The 26,121-nt window shown below is 44.9% G+C and overlaps 1 protein-coding gene across 4 annotated transcripts in view; it reads left to right on the forward strand.

Annotated features, from left to right (window-relative positions):
- Positions 1 to 26,121, forward strand: part of HLCS (holocarboxylase synthetase) — a 247,697-nt gene that overhangs the window by 73,237 nt on the left and 148,339 nt on the right. For all 4 annotated transcript variants that reach the window (XM_050785742.1, XM_050785741.1, XM_050785743.1 and 1 more), the window contains one exon: positions 20,306 to 20,577. In XM_050785742.1, the coding sequence (XP_050641699.1) occupies positions 20,306 to 20,577 (272 nt within the window). The remainder of the gene's footprint in view (positions 1 to 20,305; positions 20,578 to 26,121) is intronic.

Consider the following 26,121-nt stretch of genomic DNA (forward strand, 5'->3'; position numbering starts at 1 on the left):
CCCCATGCAGCCTTCACCCGGATTTACCGCTGGTGAACCTTTTGCCACATTTTCCTGATAAAGAGGGCCTTTTGTTTTTGTTTTGAAGATGCAAATGTTACTGCCTTTAAGTAAACCACAAAGCCCAGACTGTATCGGGGGTTGTTTCTAAGAGTGGGAGGCTTTGACATCTTTGCTTCCAGGAGTTGTCAAGAGAACGGAGCTAGTTTCTACTTGGCCCTGGGAGTATTTGTTTTATTTGAAGTAAAAGCAGTAGCCTACTAGTTAGTGATGGTTCCATATGGCCGTGTATCACCCTACGGGGTTGAGGGGGATATTCCATCTTCATATGAACCAGCATTTATAAAGCACATGTGTATAAAGTTCTTAGAGTAGTAAGATTTTAAGTTTTAAATTGGCCGGTTGCAGTGGCTCATGCCTGTAATCTCAGCACTTTGGGAGGCTGAGGTGGGAGGATCGCTTGAGTCCAAGTGTTGAAGACCAGCCTGGGCAAACAGCGAGACCCTACCTCTACAAAAGATTAAAAAAAAAATTAACTAGGCATGGTGGTGTGCACCTATAGTCCCAGCTACTTGGGAGGCTGAGATGGGAGGTTCGCTTGAGCCCAGGAGTTGAGTTTGTGATCGTGCCACTGCACTCCAGCCTGAGCAACATGTTGAGCAAGCAAGACCCTATCTCTTAAAATCTTAAATTACAGAACATAAAAAATCTTACAGCCAGATGCTATGAGGACAAATAGTTGATCTTTTATACTCAACAAAGGGATTCTACCGCTCTGATCCAGGAAAATTCCACAGATGATCACGTCACGGGTATAGGATTTGAATTTTTTCTTTCAGTTTCCTAACCCATGTATTGTGACTTGGAACCTTAGATCCAGTCGCTTCCATAGGAATTTTTTTTAGGTGGTTTGTATAAGTGCTGTTGTTGTATTATTTGTATAAATATCTGTTTTCCCCATTAAACTGTCATGCAAGATGATTTGAAAGCAAGGACCATATGTTGTTAATCTTTGTATCCCTTTCCCAGTATTTTGCTTATAGTAGACATTTAGTAAGCGCATTTTATTTGGACACTTGCAAAGTGTTTTGGCTTTTCCTGCTAATGGATTGGGAGCTGCTTCCTTGGCTCCCGTGCACTGAGAGCCCCGAGAGACCCCAGGGACAGGCCGGCAGTGCACAGCCCTCTCTGCCCAAGCAGCTGCCCGCATAGTCCAGCTCTGTTTTCTGGAAGAGCAGGATAAATAACCTAATGGGTTGTTAGTTTATTCTTAACAATCATGTTAAACAGTTTCTAGAAGAATCAGCTGTGGACGTGCCAGAGGAAACTGGCCAGATGGAGTTTCAGGGAAAAGTTAGAGTTGTTTTGTGTGTTCTTAAAAACTCTTTTTAGTTTAGAAACTCTGCTGTGTACAAACTGGGCGGTCAGCCCCTTTCCCCTATGAACGAATGCACCTTCCGAGCTGGAACTGCTCGACTGCGGCCTTGAGTGCGTGGGCTTAGACCCTCCCTCTCCTTGGACACATAGGGCAGTGTTAGACGCCACTGCCCTCTCTCCTGCCAGGCTTGGCCAGGTGTTGTTCCCTGGGATTCTCTGGATTTTCCTGAGTGTCATGGTGACAGCCGGTTGGACCAGTGAACCTTTGCTAAGATAAGGCCCTGGAGCAGAAAGCTCTTAGCCTCTTGATATGGGGCTGCTTCTCTCTTTTCAGGTAACGTGTATTTTAACCCTGGCATCCTAACACGATGTTAAATTTCAACTGAGAATTAAACAGTGGAGGCTAAACATTGAATCTTGAAGCTCCGTTTTGCCAGAGAGAGATGTTCTCGTTTACTTGTTAGAAAAATGAAGAAGCTGAGGTCAGCCCAGGGAGTGCCTCTTGCGGCCTCACAGGTGGTGGTGGCAGACCTGAGGGCAGGATCCTGTGCCGGAGTCCCCTGTCCACACAAGAGGCCCAGGTGGGGTCGGCAGGTAACAGGCAAATAGCTGAGGGTGGTGGGGCCGGGGGACATGTCAACATCCGAAGGAAGGGAACGTGTGAACTTGCCACATTGGTGTGCAATTTGGCTAGGATGGGCCACCTCTGGGTGCACCAGGCAGGGCTGCCCGTGGGCCCCCAGGGCTCAGCCCCAGCATTTTCCATGCCCTCCACCCCCATGCTGCCTGCTCTGTCAGAAGGCTGTTTGTGTTGGGCTGAGACAAATGGTGGGCGTTTTCCTTGGGCAGGCTTGATGAAGGCCCCAGAGACTCCTGTGGGTGTCGGTCCCGCACCCATGAGCCCCGGCAGTGGACGTTCGCGTCTCTTATTGTGGAGGCAGTGGCTGAGCTGCCCCGTAGAGCTGCCCTCGCCGTTAGAGCTGACCCTGGCTTTCTCTTTGGTCTCTGCACTTCAGAATAGATTCCGCCTCTACAATGAGCCTATTTGGCCCGGTGGAGGTGTGATGCCTATAAAACCAGCCTTGTTAGAAATGACTTATTCACTCCCCGCTTTTACTGTTCCACTCAAGCCTTTTGTGGTCTTCGCTAGTTGGCAGGTAACAAAAAAATGCAGTAAATCCTGGGCCTTTCAGCATCCGAGGCTGAGCTATCACTTTACATTATAAAAGGAAGACCGTTTACCAGACATTTATTGAGTGCCTACTGTGTCCCAGGTGTTGGGGATCTGGAAAGCACTGTGGCAAGTTCAGCCCCGGAGGAACTCATATTCTTAGGAGTTAGATAGCCAATGACATCAATCCTAAGTCCTTTGGAGTTGCAGAATCAGTTTGGACTCGTCGCTAGATCAGGCCTTGTAGAAATTCATGTTGTTGCTGGGACTAAGTCAGAATTGTGCAGGGCTGGGTGTGAGAGGGGCCACATAACCAGCGAGGCCACCGAGCTAGATGTGCTGGCCCCTGGACTGTTCACCTGTCAGCCCATCCCTGGGCTCCCGTGCTCCTAACTCTGGATGCTTCTCATCACTGGCTGCACCGGCAGGAGACTGATGGCAGGAATTGAGAGAGGTCGAGGTATTGATATTATTTGCCATTAGCAGCTCCACCTCTTGCTGCTTCAGTCCCTTGCTGGTTCTCAGTGCTCTGCCACCCCTTCCTTGCTCTTGGGTTCTCTTACCTCTGCCCACAGTCCTTCCATTACGGAAACCTTGTGAATATGACACCTCTTTCCTGCAGAAAGCGGTTAGGGGTGAGGTCAGCAGTAGCTCACTTACATGCTAAAACCTTTGTTTCTTTGGGAAAGTATCCTCTCACAGCCTTGTCTAAGTAGACATAGCTAATGGGTGGTAGCTTCAAGGTTCGAATTCAAGTTTCTTTTTCTTTTTTTTTCTTTTTTAAGAGGGAGTCTTGCTCTGTCACCCAGGCTGGAGTGGTGCAGTGGCCTGTGATCTCGGCTCACTGCAACCTCCACGTCCTGGGTTCAAGTGATTCTTCTGCCTCAGCTTCCCAAGTAGCTGGGACTACAGGCGCCCTCCACCATGCCCAGCTAATTTTTGTATTTTTAGTAGAGAGGGAGTTTCACGATGTTGGCCAGACTAGTCTCGAATTCCTGGCCTCAGGTGATCTGCCCGCCTGGGCCTCCCAAAGTGTTGGGATTACAGCATGAGCCACCGCACCCGGCCAAATTCAAGTTTCTTTTACCAAACACTCTGCTCCCACCCCTGCCCACTGCTCTTCTGCCTCCCACTCCACCCCCAGCTCTGAGCCATACATATTCATTTTATGTTTATTGATAGTTGCATATTGAGTTTATGTACTTGTGATACCATCAGCATTTTGATTGTAGTAAATAGGCATTTCCTAATTTGCTGCATTTTGGGTTAGGTAGGTCTCTTTGTGAGGACTGTGGGATAGGAATTAGAGCAAGGATTTGGGAGCCAGACAGATTTGGTTTCATGGGTTCAAATTCCGGCTCTGCGGTATACTGCCTGTGTGGTTTGGGCAGTCATTAATGCTGTCTGGGGTCCCGTTTCTTCTGCTGTGGACGGTGCTAATGATGCAGGGGTGTCGCCTGGAAAGGACTGGGGATCTTGGGTCCACAGCACCCAGCAGTGCTCGGCATTGAATGGGTGTGCAGATAGTGGTGGCTTTCACACTCTTGTTGTAGCTGAGTGGGTGCCTAAGCAGAACTTAAAATCATTTAGCAGGAGAAGTAGGTGGAAAGTCACCTTGGAAACGACTTTTGTTCTGAGAAGTCCCTTGAGTGGCCTCTTTTGGTGATACGCAGGGACAGCAGGGAGGGACCCCGAGGAGAGCACAGCGAGACCCCTCGGTTGCCGGTGCAAGCTGTCCCTTTGCTCCCCCTGGTCTGCAGGGCTGCTTGATGGCGGGGGGTGGGGGGGTGGCTAATTGCATAGAGGACAGGGAGCTTTGTGAGAATAAAGGGACTGAGATCCTGACTCCTTCTCTCTCTCCCTTTCTCTCTTTATTGTGATAAAATATCTATAAAATAAGTTTGCCATTAGAACCACCTTTAAGTCTCTGATTCAGTGGTGTAAATTACACCCACGCTATTTTACAACCATTTTCACTCTCTATTTCCAAAACTTTTTTTTTTAAGCATCCTAAACAGAAACTCTGTAACAATGAATAAATAATTCCCCTTCCCCTCTCCCCATGGCTCCTGGTAACCTCTGTTCTACTTTCCATTTTTATGAATTTTCCTATTCTGGATATTTCATACAAGTGACATCATACAATACTTGTCCTTTTGTGTCTGGCTTTTATTTCACTTAGCATAATGTTTTCAAGGTCCATCCATGTTACAACATGTATCAGAACTTCATACCTTTTTTTTTTTTTTTTTGGCTGAATAATATCCCCTAAATTGTATACGCCACATTTTGTTTATCCATCTGTCTATTGAGGGACACCTGGGTTATTTCCAGCCTTTGGCTATTGTGAATAATGCTGCCATGATCATTGGAACACACATATCTGGGTCCCTGCTCTCAGTTCTTTTGGGTTTATACTTGGGAGTGGAATTGCTGGGTGATATATTCTGTTTAATTTCTTTTTCGAGACGGAGTTTCATTCCTGTTGCCCAGGCTGGAGTGCAATGGCCTGATCTTGGCTCACTGCAACCTCTGCCTCCTGGGTTCAAGCAATTCTCCTGTCTCAGCCTCCCAAGTGGCAGAGATTGCAGGTGCTCGCCACCATGCCTGGCTGATTTTTGTATTTTTAGTAGAGACGGGGTTTCACCATGTTGGTCAGACTGGTCTCGAACTCCTTACCTCAGGTGATCCACCCACCTCGGCCCCTCCCAAAGTGTTGGGATTACAGGTGGGAGTCACTGCGCCTGGCCCTCTCTGTTTAACTTTTTGAGGAATTACCAAAATGGTCCCCTTCTGTTCTGAGAGTCAGTGTCACTAGACTCAGTTTGGACCGAACTGGAAGGATGCATCATCAGGGCCCCAGAGGAGGATGGCTGGATGGATTCCAGGCTTGTTGCCAGGGCTGAGATGAGTGGTCTCTAACCCAGAGGCCAGGGGAGGGGGCAGGAGAGGCGGCACAGAGTGCAGCTGGCTGCTGGGGACACATAGGGCCAGCTGGAGCATGTTCTCCACGGGATGAGGGTGGCTGCTTGGCTGCAGCCCATTACTGCTGTGTGGAAAGAGTTGCTGCTTCTTCAAAAGAGGCAGGAAATGTGATATGAAATATCTCAATTTTTAAGTGTTACAACTGGTTCAAAATGTGGGCTGAATAAACCGTGTCTCCAGGTTCATTTTGGCCCGAGGGTGTCCCTAAGCGACAGTCAGCCTGGATGTTTGTGAAAATGGACTGGTTTCAGCAAAGTAAGCCGCTGGAAGGTGGAAGCCCTCCAGATCCGTTCGCTTTTGCGTGCCAGTGCTTGGGGCTAGTGGCAGAACACAGGGTGGGAAGCAGGAAGCAGGACGCAGCAGTCTTCGGAACCCACGCCAGGGTGCAGCGCCGTGCAGTGTGGAATCCGGACAGCTCAGGCAGGGGTTGGTTAGGCCACAGGGGACCAGTGTGGCTAGACAGAAGCTGCTGCATAAAGGACCAGGCTGGTGAGGAGGGGCACACACACAGACACCCAGACAGGCACCTCGCAAACCTGCATGGAGCCTTGCTTCGCTTGGTACTGGTGCTCTGAATAAACATCCACCCCAAGGGTTGTCAAATGATCAATCCCTGCCTTAAATGAAGTCAGGAAAAAATAAAAAAAACCAGTCCTATTTCAAGAGTGCCATTTTTTGTTTTTTTTCCTTCATACCGAGTCTCGCTCTGTACCCCAGGCTGGAGTGCAGTGGCGCAGTCTCCGCTCACTACATCCTTCACCTCCCGAGTTCAAGCGATTCTCCTGCCTCAGCCTCCCAAGTAGCTGGGACTACAGGTGCCCACCACCACACCCGGCTAATTTTTGTATTTTTTAGTTGAGATAGGGTTTCACCATGTTGGCCAGGCTGGTCTCGAACTCCTGACCTCAGGTGATCCACCTGCCTCAGCCTCCAAAAGTGCCGGCCGGGATTACAGGCATGAGCCACTGCGCCTGGCCCAGGAGTGTCATCTTTTGATTATGAAGATTTGCTGTGCCGTCTGGCTTTGTCCTGTGAGTGAAGACACCAAGCGAATGTGAATATTTTGTGTGTCAAATACCAATAGTAAGAATTGGATTGCGTCATATAAATTCCATACGAGTAGACAAATATTTGCTTCTGTTTCCTTGAAAGTGTTTTAAGAATGAGACACCCGTAAAAGGAGATTGCGTGCCATGTCTTTGATGATTCATTTTCTGATTAACTCGCTTCTGGTTGCCTAGCAACTTAACGATGTTATGACTGAAGCACGACTAATCTAATTATTTGCAATGAGGCAAATGTGTCTCTGAGATAGAAAACCTTTATAGGTTAAGATCAGTTATTTGGTGTTTCTTGGGAAAAGAAGCTCCAAAACATAAATGGAGATCATAAGAAATATTTTGAATTCACCTCTGAATCTTGTTAGCTGGGTAAATTTAGCAGATAAGACAAGTAACAGGGGTGGAACTGCTCTGAAGTGATGTGGCCTACACCTGTAAACCCAGCACTTTGGGAGTCTGAGGTGGGAGGATTGCTTGAGCCCAGGAGTTGAAGGTTGCAGTGAGCTATGATCACATCATTGCACTCCAGCCTGGGCAACAGAGCAAAACGCTGCCTCCAATCAATAGATAACGTGGCAAGACACAGCATAACATGGGTTTCTGATCTTAGTTGCATTCTGTCTGTAGCAGACACTGCAATATGTTTACCCACCATAGAGTAGTCACTTCTGTGAATTGCACTAGGTACAGATTCAAGCATTTACTCTCTTTAGAAGTGGAGATATTAGTGTTATTTTGGACATTAGTGAATATGGAGTCTCATGGGCCTTAGTGTTGTTTAATGTTGCATAGGTTTGTTGCTGTTTGCTTTTTCAAAAAATCAACTTTATTTAGTTATGAATATAAATCAAGAAAATGCACCCATTTTAGTGTACAGTTTGATAAATGTTTTACATGTAACTACCTTTACAACAAAGATACAGAACATTTCCAGTATTCCAAAAGATTCCTTTGTTACTTTTCTTTTTTTTGAGACGGGGTCTCGCTAGGTCACCCAGGCTGGAGTGCAGTGGCGCGATCTCAGCTCACTGCAAGCTCCGCCTCCCGGGTTCACGCCATTCTCCTGCCTCAGCTTCCCTCAGTCGCTGGGACTACAGGCGCCCACCACCACGCCCGGCTAGTTTTTTGTATTTTTTAGTAGAGGTGGGGTTTCACCATGTTAGCCAGGATGGTCTCGATCTCCTGACCTTGTGATCCGCCCACCTTGGCCTTCCAATGTGCTGGGATTACAGGCGTGAGCCACCGCGCCTGGCCTTTGTTACCTTTCTTAATCAATTCTCATCTGCTCATCCATCCCTAAGCCTAGAGTCTCAGGCAATCACTGATATACTGTCTATCACTAGATGATTAGATTGGCCTTTTCTGAAATGTCGTCTAAGTGGAATCATATAGTGTACTGGATACTCTTCTTTATCTTTTTTTTTGATCAGTGTTATGTTTTTGAGATTTGTCCTTGTTGCATGTGTGGGTAGCCCATTACTTTTTATTCCTGAGTAGTATTCCATTTTATGGATATGCTGTCATTTATGGCTGTTTTGAGTAAAGCTGCTATGAACATCCACATACAGGTCTTTGTGCGGACATGTGTTTTCATTTCTTTTGGGTAAATACCTAGGAGTAGAATTTCTCGGTCATATGAGAAGTGTGTGTTTAACTTTACAGGAAACTGCCAACTGTTTTTCAAAAACCATTGTACCATTTTACATTCCCACCAGTAGGACATGAGAGCTCTAGTTATTCTACATCTTTGCCAACACTTGATAAATTGTCAGATCTCTTTTTTTTTTAAAGAGAGAGGATCTTGCTCTGTTGCCCAGGCTGTCAGTGCAGTGGCACAGTCATGGCTCACTGTAGTCTTGAATTCCTGGGCTCAAGTGATCCTGCCACCTCAACCTCCTGAGTAGGTGGGATACAGGTGTGTACAACCACTCCTGACTAGTTTTGGTTTTTTATTTTTTGTAGAGACTGGGGGTCACTATGTTGCTCAGGATGGTCTCACATTCCTGGGCTCAAGCAATCCTCCTGCCTCAGCCTCCCAAAGTGCTGGGATTTTTTTTTTTGTTCTTTTTTTTGTAGAGACAGGGTCTTGCTATGTTGTTCAGGCTACAGTGCAGTGGTGTGCTCATAGCTCATTGCAGCCCCAAACTCCTGGGCTCAAAATAATTTTTAATTTTTTTTTTTTTTTTCGGTGAGATGGAGATTTATTCTTGTTGCAAAGGCTGGAGTGCAATGGCACGATCTCGGCTCACCACATCCTCCACCTCCCAGGTTCAAGAGATTCTCCTGCCTCAGCCTCCCAAGTAGCTGGGATTACAGGCAAGTGTCACCACGCTCAGCTAATTTTATATTTTTAGTAGAGACAGGGTTTCACCGTATTGCCCAGGCTGATCTCAAGCTCCTGACCTCAGGTGATCCACCCACCTCGGCTTCCCAAAGTGCTGGGATTACAGGCGTGAGCCACTGCGCCCGGCCTAATTTTTAATTTTAACCATTCAGGTGGATGTATAGAGGTACCTCATTGTGGTTTTAATTTGCATTTTCCTGTTGCCAAATGGTGCCAACCATTTCTTCATGTGCTTATTGGCGATCCGATATTTTCTTTTGGGCAGTGTCTATTCAGCTCTTTTGCTCAGGCTTTAAGTTGAATTGTTTGTTGTCTTACAATTTTAAGACTTCTTTTTTTATATTCCAGATACAAGTCCTTTGTCCGATGTAAGTATTGAGAATAATTTCTCAATACTTATTTTTTCTTAATACTTATATTTTGTTGTTTGTCTTTCACTGTTCTTAGCATTATCTCTCTTTCTCTCTCTTTTTTTTTGGGACGGAGTCTCGCTGTGTCACCCAGCCTGGAGTGCAGTTGCGTGATCTCAGCTCACTGCAACCTCCGCCTCCCGGTTCAAGCAATTCTCCTGCCTCAGTCTCCCGAGTAGCTGGGATTACAGGTGTGTGCTACCATGCCTGGCTAATTTTTGTATTTTTAGTAGAGATGAGGTTTCACCATGTTGGCCAGGCTGGTCTCAAACTCCTGACCTCAGGTGATCCACCGGCCTCAGCCTCCCGAAGTGCTGGGATTACAGGTGCGGGCCACCATGCCTGGCCAGCATTATCTCTTGAAGAACAGCAGTTCTTAATATCCTTAATTTTTATAAAGTCTTACTTTTTATAAATTTTTATAAAAAGCTTATCACTTTTTTCCTTTTATGGTTCATGCTTATTTTGTTCCATCTGAAAAAAACTTTACCTACCCAAGGTCAGAAAGATTTTCTTCTGTATTTTATTTTAGAAGGTTAGTAGTTTTACATTTAGGTCTATGATTTATTTCAAGTTAATTTTTATATACACGCAAGATAAAGATCAAGGTTTCATTTTCTTGCATATGAATGTTTGTTTCAGCACCACATATTGCAAAGATTATCATTTTTCAAGTCATTTACCTTGGGCACTTTTGTCAAAAATCAATCAAACAGACCAAGGCAGGAGGATGGCTTGAGCTCAGGAATTTGAGGCTGCAGTGAGCTGTGATGACACCACTGCACTCCCCCCGGGTGATAACGCAAGACCCTGTCTCAAAAAATTAAAAATATCAATCACACTTACATGTTTGGCCCTATTTCTGTACCCTATTCTGTGCCAGTAATCTGTACATATGTCTGTGTGCCAATACCACACCGTCTTGATACACTGCAACTTTATAGTAAATCTTGAAAGCAAATAATGTAGGTTTTCCAACTTTTTGTTCCTTCCGAAAATCGTTTTGGCCATTTAAAATAGTTTTTATTTCTGTACAAATTTTATAATCAGCTTTTTAATTTCTACAACAAAAAAAAGCCTTCTGGGATTTTAATTGGGATTGCATTGAACCCGTAGATTAATCTGAAGAACTGACATCTTAACAGCGTCAAAGTCTTCTGATCCATGAACATGGTGTATCTTTTCAGTTATTTACAGCCTCTTTAATTTTCTTTTCGTTTTTTTGAGATGGGGACTTACTCTGTCGCCCAGGCCGGAGTGCAGTGGTGCCATCACGGCTTGTTGCAGCCTAGTTCCTGGGCTCAAGCTCCTCTCACCTCAGCCTCCTGAGTAGCTGGGACGACAGGAACACGCTACCACACCCAGCTAATTAAAGGAAAACTCTTTTTTTAAGACATGGAGTCTTTCTGTGTTGCCCAGGCTGATCTCAAATTCCTGGGCTCAAGTGATCCTCTTGCCTCAGCCTTCCGAAGTGCTGGGATTACAAGTATGAGTCATGATGCCCAGACATCTTTAATTTTTAATTCAGGAGTGTTTTGTAGTTTTCAGTATACAGGTCTGGCACATATTTTGTTAAATATGTCCCTAAATATTTCAGATCTATTGATGCTATCAAAATGATATTTTAAAGAAGTTCAGACTCCAAATATTTATTTTTGGTATATAGAAATGCACCCAATTTTTGCATTTTTTTTTTTTTTTTTTGAGATGGAATCTCACTCTGTCACCCAGGCTGGAGTGCAATGGTGCAATCTCAGCTCACTGCAACTTCTGCCTCCCAGGTTCAAGCGATTCTCGTGTCTCCGCCTCCCAAGTACCTGGTATTATAGGCGTGTGCCACCACTTCCAGCTAATTTTTGTATTTTTAGTAGAGGTGGGGTTTCACCATGTTAGCCAGGCTGGTCTCAAACTCCTGACCTCAACTGATCCACCCGCTTTGGCCTCCCAAAGTGCTGGGATTACAGGCGTGAGCCACTGTGCCCTGCCAATTTTTGTATATTGACCTTGTATCCTGCAGCCTTGCTAAACTCACTTATAAGTTCTAGGGTTTTTTTTTGTTTTTTTTGTTTCTTTTTAAAGATTCCTTGGGATTTTCATGTCCTGTGTAACATGTCCCAATAAAAGACAAAAAATATATTCACCTTTCTTGAGAATGCCTGGGTGCTGTGGCTGATTTAAAAGGTCCAATTTATGTGACTATAAAGCGTTCAGCTGTTGGTTCCACCCAAATTGTATTTAATTAACCTGAAATCCTAGAGGAAGAGAAATACTTAAATTCTTGAAGTTTAAATGTTAGAAAAATAACATTAATTAGAATTTTATAAACCCCCTTGAAGTGGAATCTGATAGTGGTTGGTCGTTGTCAATAGAACTAGCTGTAATGATTTCAAAGATTGTGTATTTCTTTTTGATGCTCATGTAGCCATCTCAAGACCATACTCTCTCATTGTCTTTTTTGAGTTTTACCTCTTGATTACCTATCTATCTGTTATTTGGAGAGTTTTCTTTGGTAAGGTTTTAATATGCATTTATATTTATAAATGCTTATTAAGCATGCACTTTTGTCCTAGGTTCCACGGATACAGTTGGGAGCGAAACAGGAACATATGTATATTATCTTTCTGGAACTTATATTCTAATAAGGCAGTGTGGCATTGAATAAGCAGTTATACAAATTATGTATAGTCGTGATAAGTGCTATAAAGTAACTAAGGGTTTATGAAAGTTTGTGAACGGCTATGGGTCAGAGACATGCTTTCTATGGAAGTGACGTTTTAACTATCCTCCGGTAGTTGAGTTCAAAGAAATAGGTAGATTTACGGATTGCAGAGTGGGTAGTGCTACTTATATGTCAGCCCACTTATCTTGATGTCTATGATCCAAACCTTTTTTCTTCAGTAACATTTTTACATTGCATGATCATTAGGAGAGTTTAGGCAAGAGTCATGAATTAATTCCTTTTCCCTACATGTATTATTAGCAGCTATATATGCAGCTCTCAAGTCATAATCATAATTTGAGTGCATTTGAGAAGACATGCCGGTCAGATTTACATCAAACAGATAGTAATTTTGGTATTTCTTACAACCAGAATTTTATTCAGAATTTTTACGTTGTCCAGGGATAATGGTGAAGTGGGGAGAAAGTTTTGGGGGAGGCTAAATGCTTCCTATGGTACTTAAAATGTATTTGACTATAGTGAATATAAACATTTAAGATAATTATGGGTGGTATATAGTTATGTTTCTTAAGAGGGTCCTGGTTTCATTTGATACCTTTTAGATTCTCTTTGTTCTGAGTAATTCACTTGGTTCTGAGTAAGCCCTGAAAGATTATGTAAAATAGGTATAAGAAAAAAACCTGCATGCCTTGCTTTCATCAGTTTTATTTTGCATATTTGTGCATGTCTAAGTATTGCTTTCAAAAACAAATAATTTAGAGTGTTACTTTAGTAATTAGTAGACATAACAATGATGATGTAATTTCTTGAGAATATGGCTCTCAACTTGCATGCAGAAAAGAATAGGTGATTAAATTTGGCAAGTCAGATTGACTTACTTTGCCAAAGAGAAGTGTATGTTTGAATAGTTTGAGTGAATTTTTGTAGTACTTGTCACACTGTCTTGTAGTTATGTGTATGCATCTCTCTTAGTCTGTTTTCTGTTGCTATCACAGAATACCTGAGATTGGGTAATTTAGAAAGAATAGAGGTTTATTTAGCTCTTGGTTCTGGAGACTGGAAAATCCAAGAGTGTGGTGCCATCATCTGGTGAGGGCCTTCTTGCTGCATTATAACATGGGAAGGGAATCACATGGCAAGAGGGCAGGAGTGTGCCAATTTAGGTCTTTCTTTCTCTTCTTATAAAGCCACCAGTCCCACCATAAGAACCCTACCCTGATGACCCCATTCAATCTCAATTTCTTCCCAAAGGCCCCACCTCCATGTACCATCAACATATGAATTGGGGGATTATGTTTCCAACACATGAAATTTGGAGGACACATTCAAACTATAGCAATATCTGTCCTTCCTCTTCTCTTTCTACCGTGGTACTGTTTTTGAGACCCAGTGGGTACTCCATATGTATTTCTTAAATGAATGATGCATGCAGTAGTCAATCTGGATGATTCACTTTAGAGGATAATTCCTGCATTATTCCTGTTCTGAAAGTTCTACTTAGTGCTAGTTGTTTCTTTTTCATTTTATCCTGGTTTTCATTGACTTTGAATGGGATATTTATATTACCATCATCTGATGAATAACCTCTTAGCTCTCTGCTTGAGTTAAGTAATAGTTTTATCTTTCTGTTTTTGTGGCTTAACCTATTCACCTATATGTATCTCTAGCCTGTGTGGTGGCCTGGTGACATCCAACTACCCTGGGGAAAGTGATGAAAATTCAGATCTGTGCATTTTATGCTTTGAAGGCATTGACCAAAGTTTTAGGGGAAGAGTTGGTTATAACTAATGGCCAGATTTGAGGTTTGGGGATCACCTTTGTATGTTATTTATTCATTCCTTCTTCTTCTTCCAATAGAGTATATACCAAAGAAAGAATGGTGAACAGGGAATAATCCATTTGAAATTTATCTTGGCATTCTGTAGTCTGAAAACTGAAAGTTAGTGCTGTCATAGGACCAAATGTAGCTTTTGGTAGCTCATTTGAGCTTGACCCCTTCCAACAACTTTTCTGGTCGGGTCACCCCCTTATTTTACATGCCTTCTCTGGGAGCTCTCTCTGGTGCTGACCTAAGCTTTTTGGTCCTGGGGCATTCCTCTCACTCTCCAGCCCCAACAGGATCACTCCTATTTATCTTTCTGTCTCCAGCAGTACCTCATTTGTGGTCGGTTAGTCTCAGTTACTGCTTTCTGTACACCTTCAGCTCACTGCCTCCTCTCTGCTAAGCCCACTTGGCTGGATAGCTGACTGTGGCAGGATAAAAACACAAAATCATACAGACTTCTCACTCTCAGTTCAGAGTCACTGACCTTCTGTGGTGCTCAAATGCTTCCAGCTGCCCTGGGGAATTGCCGCTCAGAAGATTTTCCCCACTACATTCATCTTCTCTTTCTCTCTGTTGTCTTGTTCGTTCCTCCCTCCCCAAACTTCAACACCTCCTTCCTTCTTTTCTCCCTTAGCTGATGATCTTGCTTCCTATTTATTGAGAACATAGAAGCAATCATAAGATGACTTCTGCCGGCCACCAGCACCAAGATTCCCACCTCCCTGCAGCCGTGGAGTAGGGTGGGAGCAGCGAAGTTCAGTTACCAGGCTGTGCCTTGTGGCTCTGCAACCAGCAAGGGCCAAGGGAGGTCTGGAACCAGTGGAGTCATAAGACCAGGTGTCCCCAGAGGGGAGCCTGAACCGCCCCCATCCCTATGGGGGAGCTGTTTCTGCTCCCAAGGCCGACCTTTTTGCTTATATTGTTGGGTTCTACCCCACCTGGTCTCTGGATTCTTTTCCCTAGAGGACCTGTCACATCAATCTGAAAATGCTGCTCTTTCTCCCCTTTAAACCAAGCTCAGCCTGCGTTCCCCCCATTCTTGCCTCTAGCCACTGCCCCCGCCTCTCTTCCCCTTTAGAGGAGACTCTTTGCCGGAGTTTTTTTCCTGGAGTCTGCAGATTTTCTCTTCACCACTCCCATCCGACTGTGGCCTCCACCACGCCTCTCAAACTGCTCTCATCAGAGGCTGGGCTCTGCGGCGCCGAGGCCAGCAGTGACTTCTCAGCCCTCTCCCCATGCTACTGTCATCGTCTTCCAGCCTTCAAAACTGAATCAGGAGACTCCCGCGACCACTGCCCTCTGCTGCTATTCACAAACACACTTGATTTTCTCTCCCTGTCTCAATCTCCTTTACACACTCTTTATGATCTCCCTGAAACCTAAGCATGGACCACTATTGTTGGTTGAATTGTGTCCCCCAAAAAGATATGTGGAAGCCCCAGCCCTGGAGCCTGTGAATATGACCTTGTTTGGAAGCTAAGTCTTTGCAGATGTGATCAAGTGAAGATGAGGTCATTAGGGTAGATCCCTAATCCAGTATGACTGGTGTCCTCAGAAGACTAGAGGACACACAGAATCAGGGACACTTAAAGAGGAGAACGTCATGTGATGATGGCCGCAGAGAATGGGGGGTGATGTGTGTACAAGCCGAGGGGCACCATGGAGTGGCAGCAGCACCAGAAGCAAAGGCGTGAGCACGAGTTCCGCCACAGCCTTCCCAGGAGTCACAGCCCCATTGACATGTTCATTTCTGACTTCTCTCCTCCAAAACTGTGAAAGAATAGATTTCTAGTGTCTCAAGCCACCCGGTTTGTGATCATTGGTGATAGCAGCCCTATTTTGCATCCTGTTTTTAACGACAGTCACTCTTTTCATGGATCTTATCCTCTTTCTTGGCTTTAAATGATCACCCATAGTCTGACAATTCTCAAATTGATATCCATGGTGCGAACCTCTTCCCTGGATTCCAGACTCACATGTTCTACTGCCAATTCATTGTTTCCATGGGATTTAAAAAAAAAAAACAACTTTGAGATGGAGTCTTTGTTGCTCAGGCTAGAGTGCAGTGGCATGATCTTGGCTCACTGCAGCCTCCACCTCCTGAGTCCAGGTGATTCTCCTGCCTCAGCCTCCCAAGTAGCTGGGACTACAGATGCCCACCATCATGCCCAGCTAATTTTTGTATTTTTAGTAGAGATGGGTTTTCACCATGTTGGACAGGCTGGTCTTGAACTCCTGACCTCAAGTGATTTGACTGCCTCGGCCTCCCAAAGTTCTGGGATTACAGGTGTGTGCCACTGCGCCCAGCACCCATGGGATTTTAAATAGGTATCTCAAGCTTAGCACACCCCAGGGCTGACCTCCTGTCTCTTCTTCTCCAAACCTGCTCTCTCTATGGTATTTCCAGCAGCAATACCTTCCAGGTGTTTAGGCCAGAAATCATGGGCTGTTTTTTGAGCCCCTGTTTTCTCTAACATCTCAAATATGACTTGTTAGCAAATCTTGTAGCCTATAATTCAGAGTATACTGTGAATCCTATCCTTTCTCACCATGTCTGCTGCACACTGGTCCAGGCTGTAGTCTCACTCCTGGTTCATTTAGGTGACTTTGTAACTAGTTTCTCTGCTTGTTTGTTCCCCTTCAGGCTCTTCTCAACACAGGAGTCGGAGTGGGGTGATCCTGCTCCAACAGAGGTAGGACATCCCACGCCCTTCCCCAGAACCTTCTGGGGCTCCCTGTTGCTCCTCGAGTGAATGCCCAGTCCTCAGTGTGGCCTTTGAGGCCCTTGCAATGTGGACCATGGCTCTTGCCACCCCCTCTGCCTCTCTGGCCCCAGCATTCCACCTTCTCCCCGCGCTCACTCTGCTCAAATGCTCTGCCCTGATCAGGCTCTTTCCCCGCTCCGGGAGCCTCTGCACTTGCTGGAATCCCTTTATAAATAAATATAAATGACATAGTTCTATGGATTTTGTCCCAGCGTCCTCCTTCACTTGCTCTAGGCCTTTCCTTCAGTGTCACCTTCTCAGCAGGTCCTCCATCTGTCTGATCTGAAGTGGCCTCCCTCTCTTCTCTGTCTTCGTGTCCCTCCTTTGTATGTGTTACTCTCTAACATTCTATGTATTGTGTTTACTGTTTTTTAACTTTTTTTTGAGACTGAATCTCACTCTATCACCCCAGCTGGAGTGCAGTGGCGCGATCTTGGCTCACTGCAACCTCCGCCTCCTGGGTTCAAGTGATTCTTGTGCCTCAGCCTCCCAAGTAGACAGGATTACAGGCACCCACCACGACGCATGGCTAATTTTTTGAATTTTTAGTAGAGATGGGGTTTCATCATGTTGGCCAGGCTGATCTTGAACTGACCTCGAGTGATCCGCCCGCCTCAGCCTCCCAAAGTGCTGGGATTACAGGCGTGAGCCACTGCGCCCGACCTTTTTTAACTTTCTGACTCGCACACTGTAGCATTAACCCTCCAAAGACAGGAATTTTGATCCCTTTGATCATTGCTCCGTCCTCAGAACCTGTGAGACTGCCTGCCATATGGCAGACATCCCGTAACGTTTGTTGAATGGATGACAGAGGGAATGGGTTGCCAGTGTATGGCCAATTAAATTCTTTTTTTTTTTTTTTTAGACGGAGTCTTGCTTTGTCGCCCAGGCTGGAGTGCAGTGGCGCGATCTCGGCTCACTGCAAGCTCCGACTCCTGGGTTTACGCCATTCTTCTGCCTCAGCCTCCGAATAGCTGGGACTACAAGCGCGCACCACCACGCCTGGCTCATTTTTTGTATTTTTAGTAGAGACGGGGTTTCACCGTGTTAGCCAGGATGGTCTCGATCTCCCGACCTCGTGATCTGCCCGCCTTGGCCTCCCAGAGTGCTGGGATTACAGGCGTGAGCCACTGCACCCGGCCTGAATTCTTTATTATTATTATTATTTGAGATAGAGTTTTGCTCTGTCTCCCAGGCTAGAGTGCAGTGGCATGATCTTGGCTCACTGCAACCTCCACCTCCTGGGTTCAAGAGATTTTCCTGCCTCAGCCTTCTGAGTAGCTGGGATTATAGGCATGTGCCACCACGCCCAGGTAATTTTTGTACTTTTAGTAGAGACGGGGTCTCACCATGTTGCCCAGGTTAGTCTCGAACTCCTGGCCTCAAGTGATCCACCCTCTTCAGCCTCCCAAAGTGTTGGGATTACGGGCGTGAACCACTGTGCCTGGCCTGAACTTACTATTTTTAAATAGCTTATGTTTATTTCACCACTGTTTTTTTACTCTTAATTATGACAGTTCTCAAATGTGGAAAAGAATAAAGAGAAAACTGTAACACATACCCCAAATACCCATCATCTAGATTTAACAATTATCAACATAATTTAACAATTATCAACATTTTGCCTTACTTTATATATTTTGGGGGTAAATTTTACAGATATCATGACATATATACATTTCTAAAAATTAAGGACTTTTTCTGTGTCCCCACAGTACCTCCTTTTTTTCTTGAGACAGGGTTTGGTTCTGTCCCTCAGGCTGGAGTGCAGTGGCGCAATCTTGGCTTACTGTGGCCTCTGCTTCTTGGGCTTAAGCAATCTTTCTACCTCAGCCACCTGAGTATGTGAGACTACAGTTGCATACCACCATGCCTGGCTAATTTTTGTATTTTTAGGAGATACAGGGTTTCACCATGTTGCCCAGGCTGGTCTCAGACTCTTGAGCTCAAGCAATTCACCTGCCTCAGTGCTGAGATTACAGATGTGAGCCACTGCGCCTGGCCTCCACAGTATGCTTATCACACCTATTAAAACTGGCAGTAATTCCAGTTTATTATCTAATGCGTCCTGTTCACATTCAGATTTCCTAATTGTCCTTTCCAGCTAGTTTGTTCAAATTGGAATCCAGTAAAGAACTAACCATTGCATTTCATTATGTCTTTTAAGTCCCTTCTAATCTAGACTGGGTCCCCCTCTCGACTTCTGTCCCCACCCCATCTCCACCGTGACATTGACTAGTTGAAGATTGCAGCCCAGCTGTCCTGTAAAGTGTTTTATCTCCTGGATTTCTTCTGAATGCTTTCTTTTTTCTTCTTCTTTGTTTTGTGATTTGTTTTGTTTTGTTTTATTTTGTTTTTTGAGACAGAGTTTCACTCTTTGTTGCCCAGGCTGGAGTGCAGTGGAGCAAACTGCTCACTGCAACCTCCGCCTCCCAGGTTCAAGCGATTCTCCCGTCTCAGCCTCCCAAGTAAGCTGGGATTACAGGCACTCGCCACCACGCCGGGCAAATTTTTATATTTTCAGTAGAGACGGGGTTTCACTAGGTTGGCCAGGCTGGTCTTGAACTCGTGACCTGAGGTGATCTGCCTTCCTCGGTCTCCCAAACTGCTGAGGTTACAGGTGTGAGCCACTGCACCCGGCCCTGAATGCTTTCTTCTGAAGTCATTTGACTTGTTCTCTTCTTGTCTGTATTATCTGCAAACTAGATGTGTGTTTTAAAGGTTGATCAATTGAAATTCGTTGAATTAAGTTTCGTTTCTGAAGCCACTTCTCTGTAGCCACAGGGAGCTTTGGGATGTGAAGGGCCTGGTGTTTGCAGGAGGATGGCCTAAGAGCCTGGATCTGTGTTTACTGAGATCTTAGTAAGTTTTGTGCAGTCCTCTTGAGATGATGACTTCCCTCAGCCCTCAGTTCCTGATAAACCACCCTTGAGGAAGGCCTCTGGGACCTCTAAGATCTGGAGTGGGGGAACCTCCTCCAGGTTTGTGGTTTCACAGGTAGAACAGAGAGCTCTGCGCCTGGATTGGGCAACGTCTCTTCTAGGTTTTGCCTTCCTTCTCCTCCTTGTACCTCCATTTGGGGCAAACAGAAATCAGCTTTGGGGTACCCCACTTTCCCTTTGTGAAGATTAGTGTCTTCCTGGTCGGTGATCAAGTTGGCTTGTCTTTACAGGAGGAAGTGGAGGTTCTCTAAGACGTGAGGCCGAGACCGAGTGTTCTCATATTTTCGTGCTTTGTGTTCTGTGACTTCTTTCCGCCAGGGTTTCCTGTTGTTGTTGTTTTTGCAGATAGGATAATGAATTTCTTTGTGGGGCAAAAAGATAAAAGTTTTCCATAAAATGCACGGAGGATAAAATGCACAGAGGACTGGAGAACTACTTATGAACTCTGGACCGGAGGGGAATCTTGAAAATCATGACAGAATGTAAGATAGGAAGTATAATCATGAACTGAACTGATTTTCTTGGATCCTGGTTTCTGAACAGCTTATTTTATAGTATAAGCATACTAAGTATATGGTTATCATATTGTCTAATCATTTTAGATGTATGGAATATGTTAATCCAGCTTTTATTGGTCGTGAATTAGGAAGTACTCATATTACCAAAATGGCATTATAAGGAAAAGCTGCCATGATCTAATGTAATGCCAAATTACGACCTCCTCATTTCTTTCTTTATGACACAGGAAATCCGGGATCCTCTTATGCAGTGGCTTGGGAAACACGTGGACTCCGAGGGAGAAATAAAATCCAGCCAGCTCTCTCTTAGATTTGTTTCATCCTACGTGTCTGAAGTAGAAATAACCCCATCTTGTATACCTGTGGTGACCAACATGGAGGCCTTCTCATCAGAAAATTTCAACTTGGAGATCTATCGCCAAAATCTGCAGACCAAGCAGTTGGGGAAAGTAATTTTGTTTGCCGAAGTGACCCCCACAACGATGCGTCTCCTGGATGGGTAAGGTGTGAGCAGGCCTCCTGCATCTGCTTGGAGGAATCCTGTTCCGTTGATCATCCTCTCTTACCAATAGTGGAGGAGGGGATAGAGTTGTAGAGGAATGCATTTGACGAGACCTATTAGCAAGGCGGAAGTACTCTTGTCCTAGAAGAGTTGAATTGTGGAAAAGGAAGGTGAAGTTCTTTGATCACAGATTTGTTTTTTATGGGAATGGAAGGTGGTTGGTTTTGCTTTGTGTCTTGCTTCCTTGAATCAGGCCTTCAAAATGTTCTTTGATAAACTAATATGAAAAAATATGTGTAACTGGTGGCATTGTTGCTCAGGTTATCATTCTTCTTTTGTGCAGTTACAATCAGTGTTAGACATTTGATTTAAGATGTTTTTCAGGGGCATTTGAATAGGAAGTTTGAATGGCATCTAAGCTGTGTAAATTGAAAAAAGTCAGAGCTTTGTATTTTGAAAAGTGTTTTTAGTACATTGCTATCCAATACTTTTATTTATTTATTTATTTATTTTTGGAAACAGGATCTTGCTCTGTCACCCAGACTGGAGTCCAGTGGTATAATCGCGGCTCACTGCAGCCTCGACCTTCTGAGCTCAAGGGTTGCTCCTGCCTCAGCCTCCCAAGTAGCTGGGACTATAGGCACACGTCACCACGCCCAGCTAAGTTTTGTGTTTTTGGTAGAGACAGGGCTTCTCCATGTTGCCCAGGCTGGCCTCGAACTCCTGGGTTCAAGTGATCCTCCTGACTCAGCCTCCCAGAGTGCTGGGATTTTAGGCGTGAGCCACCATGCTCAGCCCCAGTACCTTTTCTAAAGCAGTCCATAACCCCATTTGGATATTTGAAATTTACTCTTATTGCAAGTTTTCCTTTTGATTCCTTCTGTTATGTAAACTCTGACTAAAGATTAAAAAATGGAAAATAAAGGAATTGTTTTAAACTCCCCAATAGTACTAATACTATTTTAGTTTTAAAAATTGGGGTATAGGCTGGGCACGGTGGCTCACTCCTGTAATCCCAGCACTTTGGGATGCCGAGGCGGGCGAATCACGAGGTCTGGAGATCGAGACCATCCTAGCTAACACGGTGAAACCCCGTCTCTACTAAAAATACAAAAAATTAGCTGGGCGTGGTGGCGGGCGCCTGTGGTCCCAGCTACTCGGGAGGCAGGAGAATGGTGTGAACCCAGGAGGCTGAGATTGCGCCACTGCACTCCAGCCTGGGCGAGAGCAAGACTGCATCTCAAAAAAAAAAAAAAAAAAAAAAAAAAAAAAAAAAAAAAAAATTGGGTTATAGAGGGAGGGAATAACAAAAGTGCCTTCCTTCAATGTGGGGTCAAAATTTAAGGAGTGAAATATTCCAAAAATAACTGGATTCATAGTTTCTAAGCATTTCACTCATGGGACCACATGATTAGACAGAGGTATAATTCAATGTATGGGAATATTTTCGCCTGTTTTCCTAATAATAGTTTCTGGAATTTAATGCTATATTGATATAAAATGAGGAGCCAACTTTAGCATTTTCTTGACTGTCAAACTTAGGGTCATCGGAATGGCAGTTTTAGTATATGTGTTGTATTAGGGGAGGCATTGGCGGAATCATTTGGGAGGATTATCAGAGTAACGGGGGCGAACTGGGAGGGGAACTGTGAGCCGTGTTCATTAACAATTGTTGTTTACTGAGTTAATTTGTATTGTCATAGGTACTTTTATTTTTCAGCATTTCTTAACTCTCCTGCTTCCACCCCACCCCCGACATCCATTGCTTCCCAGTAGAAAAGGAAAAAGCCTGTTCTTGTAGATGGAACAGTCATCACTTGCTTGTTGCAAACTCTGTGATAATCCTTTGTTACTCAAGTGAAGACTATTATACTGAAGGGGTAACTCGTGATAGTTACATTTTCTGGATAAAAAAATCAGATAAGTTATTAACAAAAGATTGGGGGGGGCCAAGTTCAGATAGAAAAATATGGGTACTTCCAGGCCATTTTTGTTGTTTCTGTGGAGAATACTGAAGAATATTTCATGTCAGCACCATCTGGGAACCTTGGAAGTGTGGTCCTGGAGCTCGTGGCCAGGGCAGCGTGTCATCAGGAGGGCAGCACACACCCTGAAAGTGTGGATGGGCCAAGGCTCCCGCACATCTGCACAGGGCTGGGCTTCACCACATGCTGTCCAGCCTGTGTTTTTGTGTGAAGAGAGAACCTGTATAAATATATTGCCTTAATATTCTTGGATATCAGGAAGTTCACTTTTGATATTAAACTAAAAAAAAACAAACCCCTCTGCCTTAGGAAACTCAGGTCTGTAAAAGTGTCTGACAGACATTGAAGCTGAGCTTGCCAACACTAGAGGTGGAACCTCCCATAGGATTAAGAGTTTTTATTTTTTTCAAAGGGGGAAAATATTTTGGCCTTTCTGAGGGTGTTTTGGAATCTTTGTTTCTCTTCTTGTTTGGTTTGATTATTAATTATTAATCCCTCACTTGGTGCAGAGCTGATACTGAATGAATGGTTGTTGATGGCCTTAGCTTTCCATAGATTCCCTGCGTCCACTGTTCGCGGCGGTTCCTTCCTAAAACTATGAAGTGAAGTTACTCACAGAAACCTACTGAGTCAGTGAACCTGGGAAGAAATTCTTGCTGGGGAGGCAGTTGCCTTTTTAAGGAGAAGACATTTGAAGAGGTCACCTTGGTGTCAGAGGGACCACGAGATAGATGGATGCACAAAATATATGGTTTCTTACGTTCTAAGAATAAGGCCAAAATATTTCTAAAACTATATTTGCTCTTACCTGAGTGTATCAGTTCGTTCTTGCATTGCTATAAAGAACTGAGACTGGGTAGTTTACAAAGAAAAGAGGTTTAATTGGCTTACGGTTCTGCAGGCTGTACAGGAAGCATGGCTGGGAGTCCGCAGGAAACTGACAATCATTGCAGAAGGTGAAGGGGAAGCAGGCACATCCTACATGATGGGAGCAGGAGGAAGACAGCAAAGGGGGTGGTGCCACACACTTTTAAACAACCAGATCTCATGAGAACTCACTCACTATCATGAGAACAGCAAGGGGAATATCCACCCCCATGACCAAATCATCTCTCACCAGGCCCTCCTCCAGCACTGGGAATTACAGTTCGACATGAGATTTGGGCAGGAACATAAATCCAAACCATGTTAACCAGCTATCCTTATGGAAACATAGTCTATTTGTGGTAGTAATAATAGGTAACATGTACTGGCAGCTGTTCTCTTCCAGTTGCTGCTTTTGTGTGCTTTACACAAATCAACGAATCTCATACTTTATTTTTCAGTGCAGGGATCCCTGACCCCCGGGCTGTGGTCTGCAGCCTGTTAGGAACTGGGCCGCACAGCAATAGGTGAGCGGTACAAGTGAGCATTACTGGCTGAGCCCTGGCTCCTGTCAAATCAGTAGCAGCATTAGAGTCTCATAGGAGCTCAAACCCTGTTGTGAACTGTGCATGTGAGGGATCTAGGTTGCGTGCTCCTTATGAGAATCTGACTAATGCCTTGTGATCTGAGGCGGAGCAGTTTCATCCCGAAACCACTCCCCAACCCCCCGTCCATGGACAAATTGTCTTCCACAAAACCAGACCCTGGTGCCAAAAAGGTTGGGGACCATTGTTTTAGTGCTTTGGAGTCATTACTGGAACAGTGTCAAACACTAGTATTACACCAGTGTGTAGAATTCTAGGTAACAGAATTTACTGTGTGTGGAATTGTTCCTGTTTCTGAATATTTATCAAAAATGTGGAATACGGCCAGGCACGGTGGCTCATACCTGTAATCCCAGCATTTTGGGAGGCCGAGATGGGTGGATCACTTGAGGTCAGGAGTTTGAGACCAGCCTGGCCAACATGGTGAAACCCTGTGTCTACTAAAAATACAAAAACTAGCCAGGCAGTAGTGGCGTGCTCCTGTAATCCCAGCTACTCAGGAGGCTGAGGCAGGAGAATCGCTTGAACTTTGGAGGCAGAGGTTGCAGTGAGCCAAGATCGCGCCATTGCACTCTAGCCTGGGCGACAGAACAAGACTCCATCTCAAAAAAAAGTGGGATACTTTTTCTGTGGCTCATGCCTGTAATTGCTGCACTTTGGGAGACTGAGGCAGGAGAACTGCTTAAGCCCAGGAGTTTGAGACCAGCCTGGGCAACATGATGAGACTATCACTTTGATGAACCAACTGTACAGGACAAGAAGAATTTTCAAAACCATGGACTGGGTTCTCTCAATGCTTATTTCTCTCTTCGTCTGTGTGTATCATGTCTGCAGCAATTGAGCAGCTCTTTCCTAATGGGCTGAATTAGAAGTGAAATTTACATTATATATAGATCTTGATCATACGATTTAAAAAAATCTCTTTTTCTCCATCAACCCTTCCCCATCATGGAACCTGCACCAGCTGAAAATTGGGAGTTGTATTCCTAAGGAAGTCGGGGAAGGACACAGTGGGGAACAGCCAGCAGTTTCTGCTGAGGTCCCAGATATCAACATGCATCTGTCTTCCCCTCCTTAGAAAACTCTCACCTATTCCTCAAGGAAAACGGCCCTAGTATCACATTCGTTTCCTTCCACTCTGTCAGATTCAGGATCTCTGGATGATGGGCCCTTTTCTCTTTTAGGGCCGGATGTGCCTATTACGGTCTTGCAATCTGTTAGCTGAAACAGACGAGCTGTCTGCCCCTAGCACACCATGTGCCACGCTGCTGTAGTAGAAATCGGGACCATCAAGTCCCCCTGTACCCCCTGCACTGGCGGCCAGTACGTTTCCTTTTCGCTGTCTGGCAACCCGTGTTCTGCCCTCCGGGAATGCTCTTGCCCGGGATCTTTTGGGGCCACGGCTTTGCCTTCTGAAAGGGTCTTCTCTGTACCACATCAGAGACGGATACTGGAGAGGATGGGCTTCCAACACCCGCTTCCTGGGAGGATTTGGGGTCTGGGTGTTGTTTTGAGGACTGAATAGTCACAGCTTTTTATAGGCCAGCCTTAAGGTTTCTGTAGAGATATAAGTCTCTCAGGACATTCGTAGCCCTCTAGTCTGCTTCTGATTGGTTCCATGTGAGTAACCATCAAGATCTTGTCTAGACAGTTTTGCAGCCTAAAAACTCTGGTCTTTTAAAGGCCTCAACGCTCTGCCGTTCCCTTCCCTCCCAATTTAATAGCAACTCCCTTGGGCCAAATGAAACCGTGGGCTTGGGTGGAAGGCCAGGCCCTTAATCATGTCTTTGGCACAAGACTTCTGGGCTCTATGCGGTGAAGCCTCTGTCTTATCTCCTGCTGGGGCTGCAGGGACAGCCCCATAGGCTCAACTTAGATTGCTGGTTGCTGACACAGAGCTCCTTTCTAATCAAATCTGTATTCTTTTCCACTTCTTGAGACTAGTTAGCTTTAGTTGGAGGTCATTTCTCTTTGATTGAACCTTGCTGACAGTGTCATGGACTGGCAAACACTGACATTTTGAATTTTCAGAGCTGTCTCCTATAAGAATAGAGCTTCTAAGAGACACCAGGTCTACCTCCCAACAT

This window comes from Macaca thibetana, chromosome 3 (assembly GCF_024542745.1).
Source record: "Macaca thibetana thibetana isolate TM-01 chromosome 3, ASM2454274v1, whole genome shotgun sequence".
Classification (NCBI taxonomy): Eukaryota; Metazoa; Chordata; class Mammalia; order Primates; family Cercopithecidae; genus Macaca; species Macaca thibetana.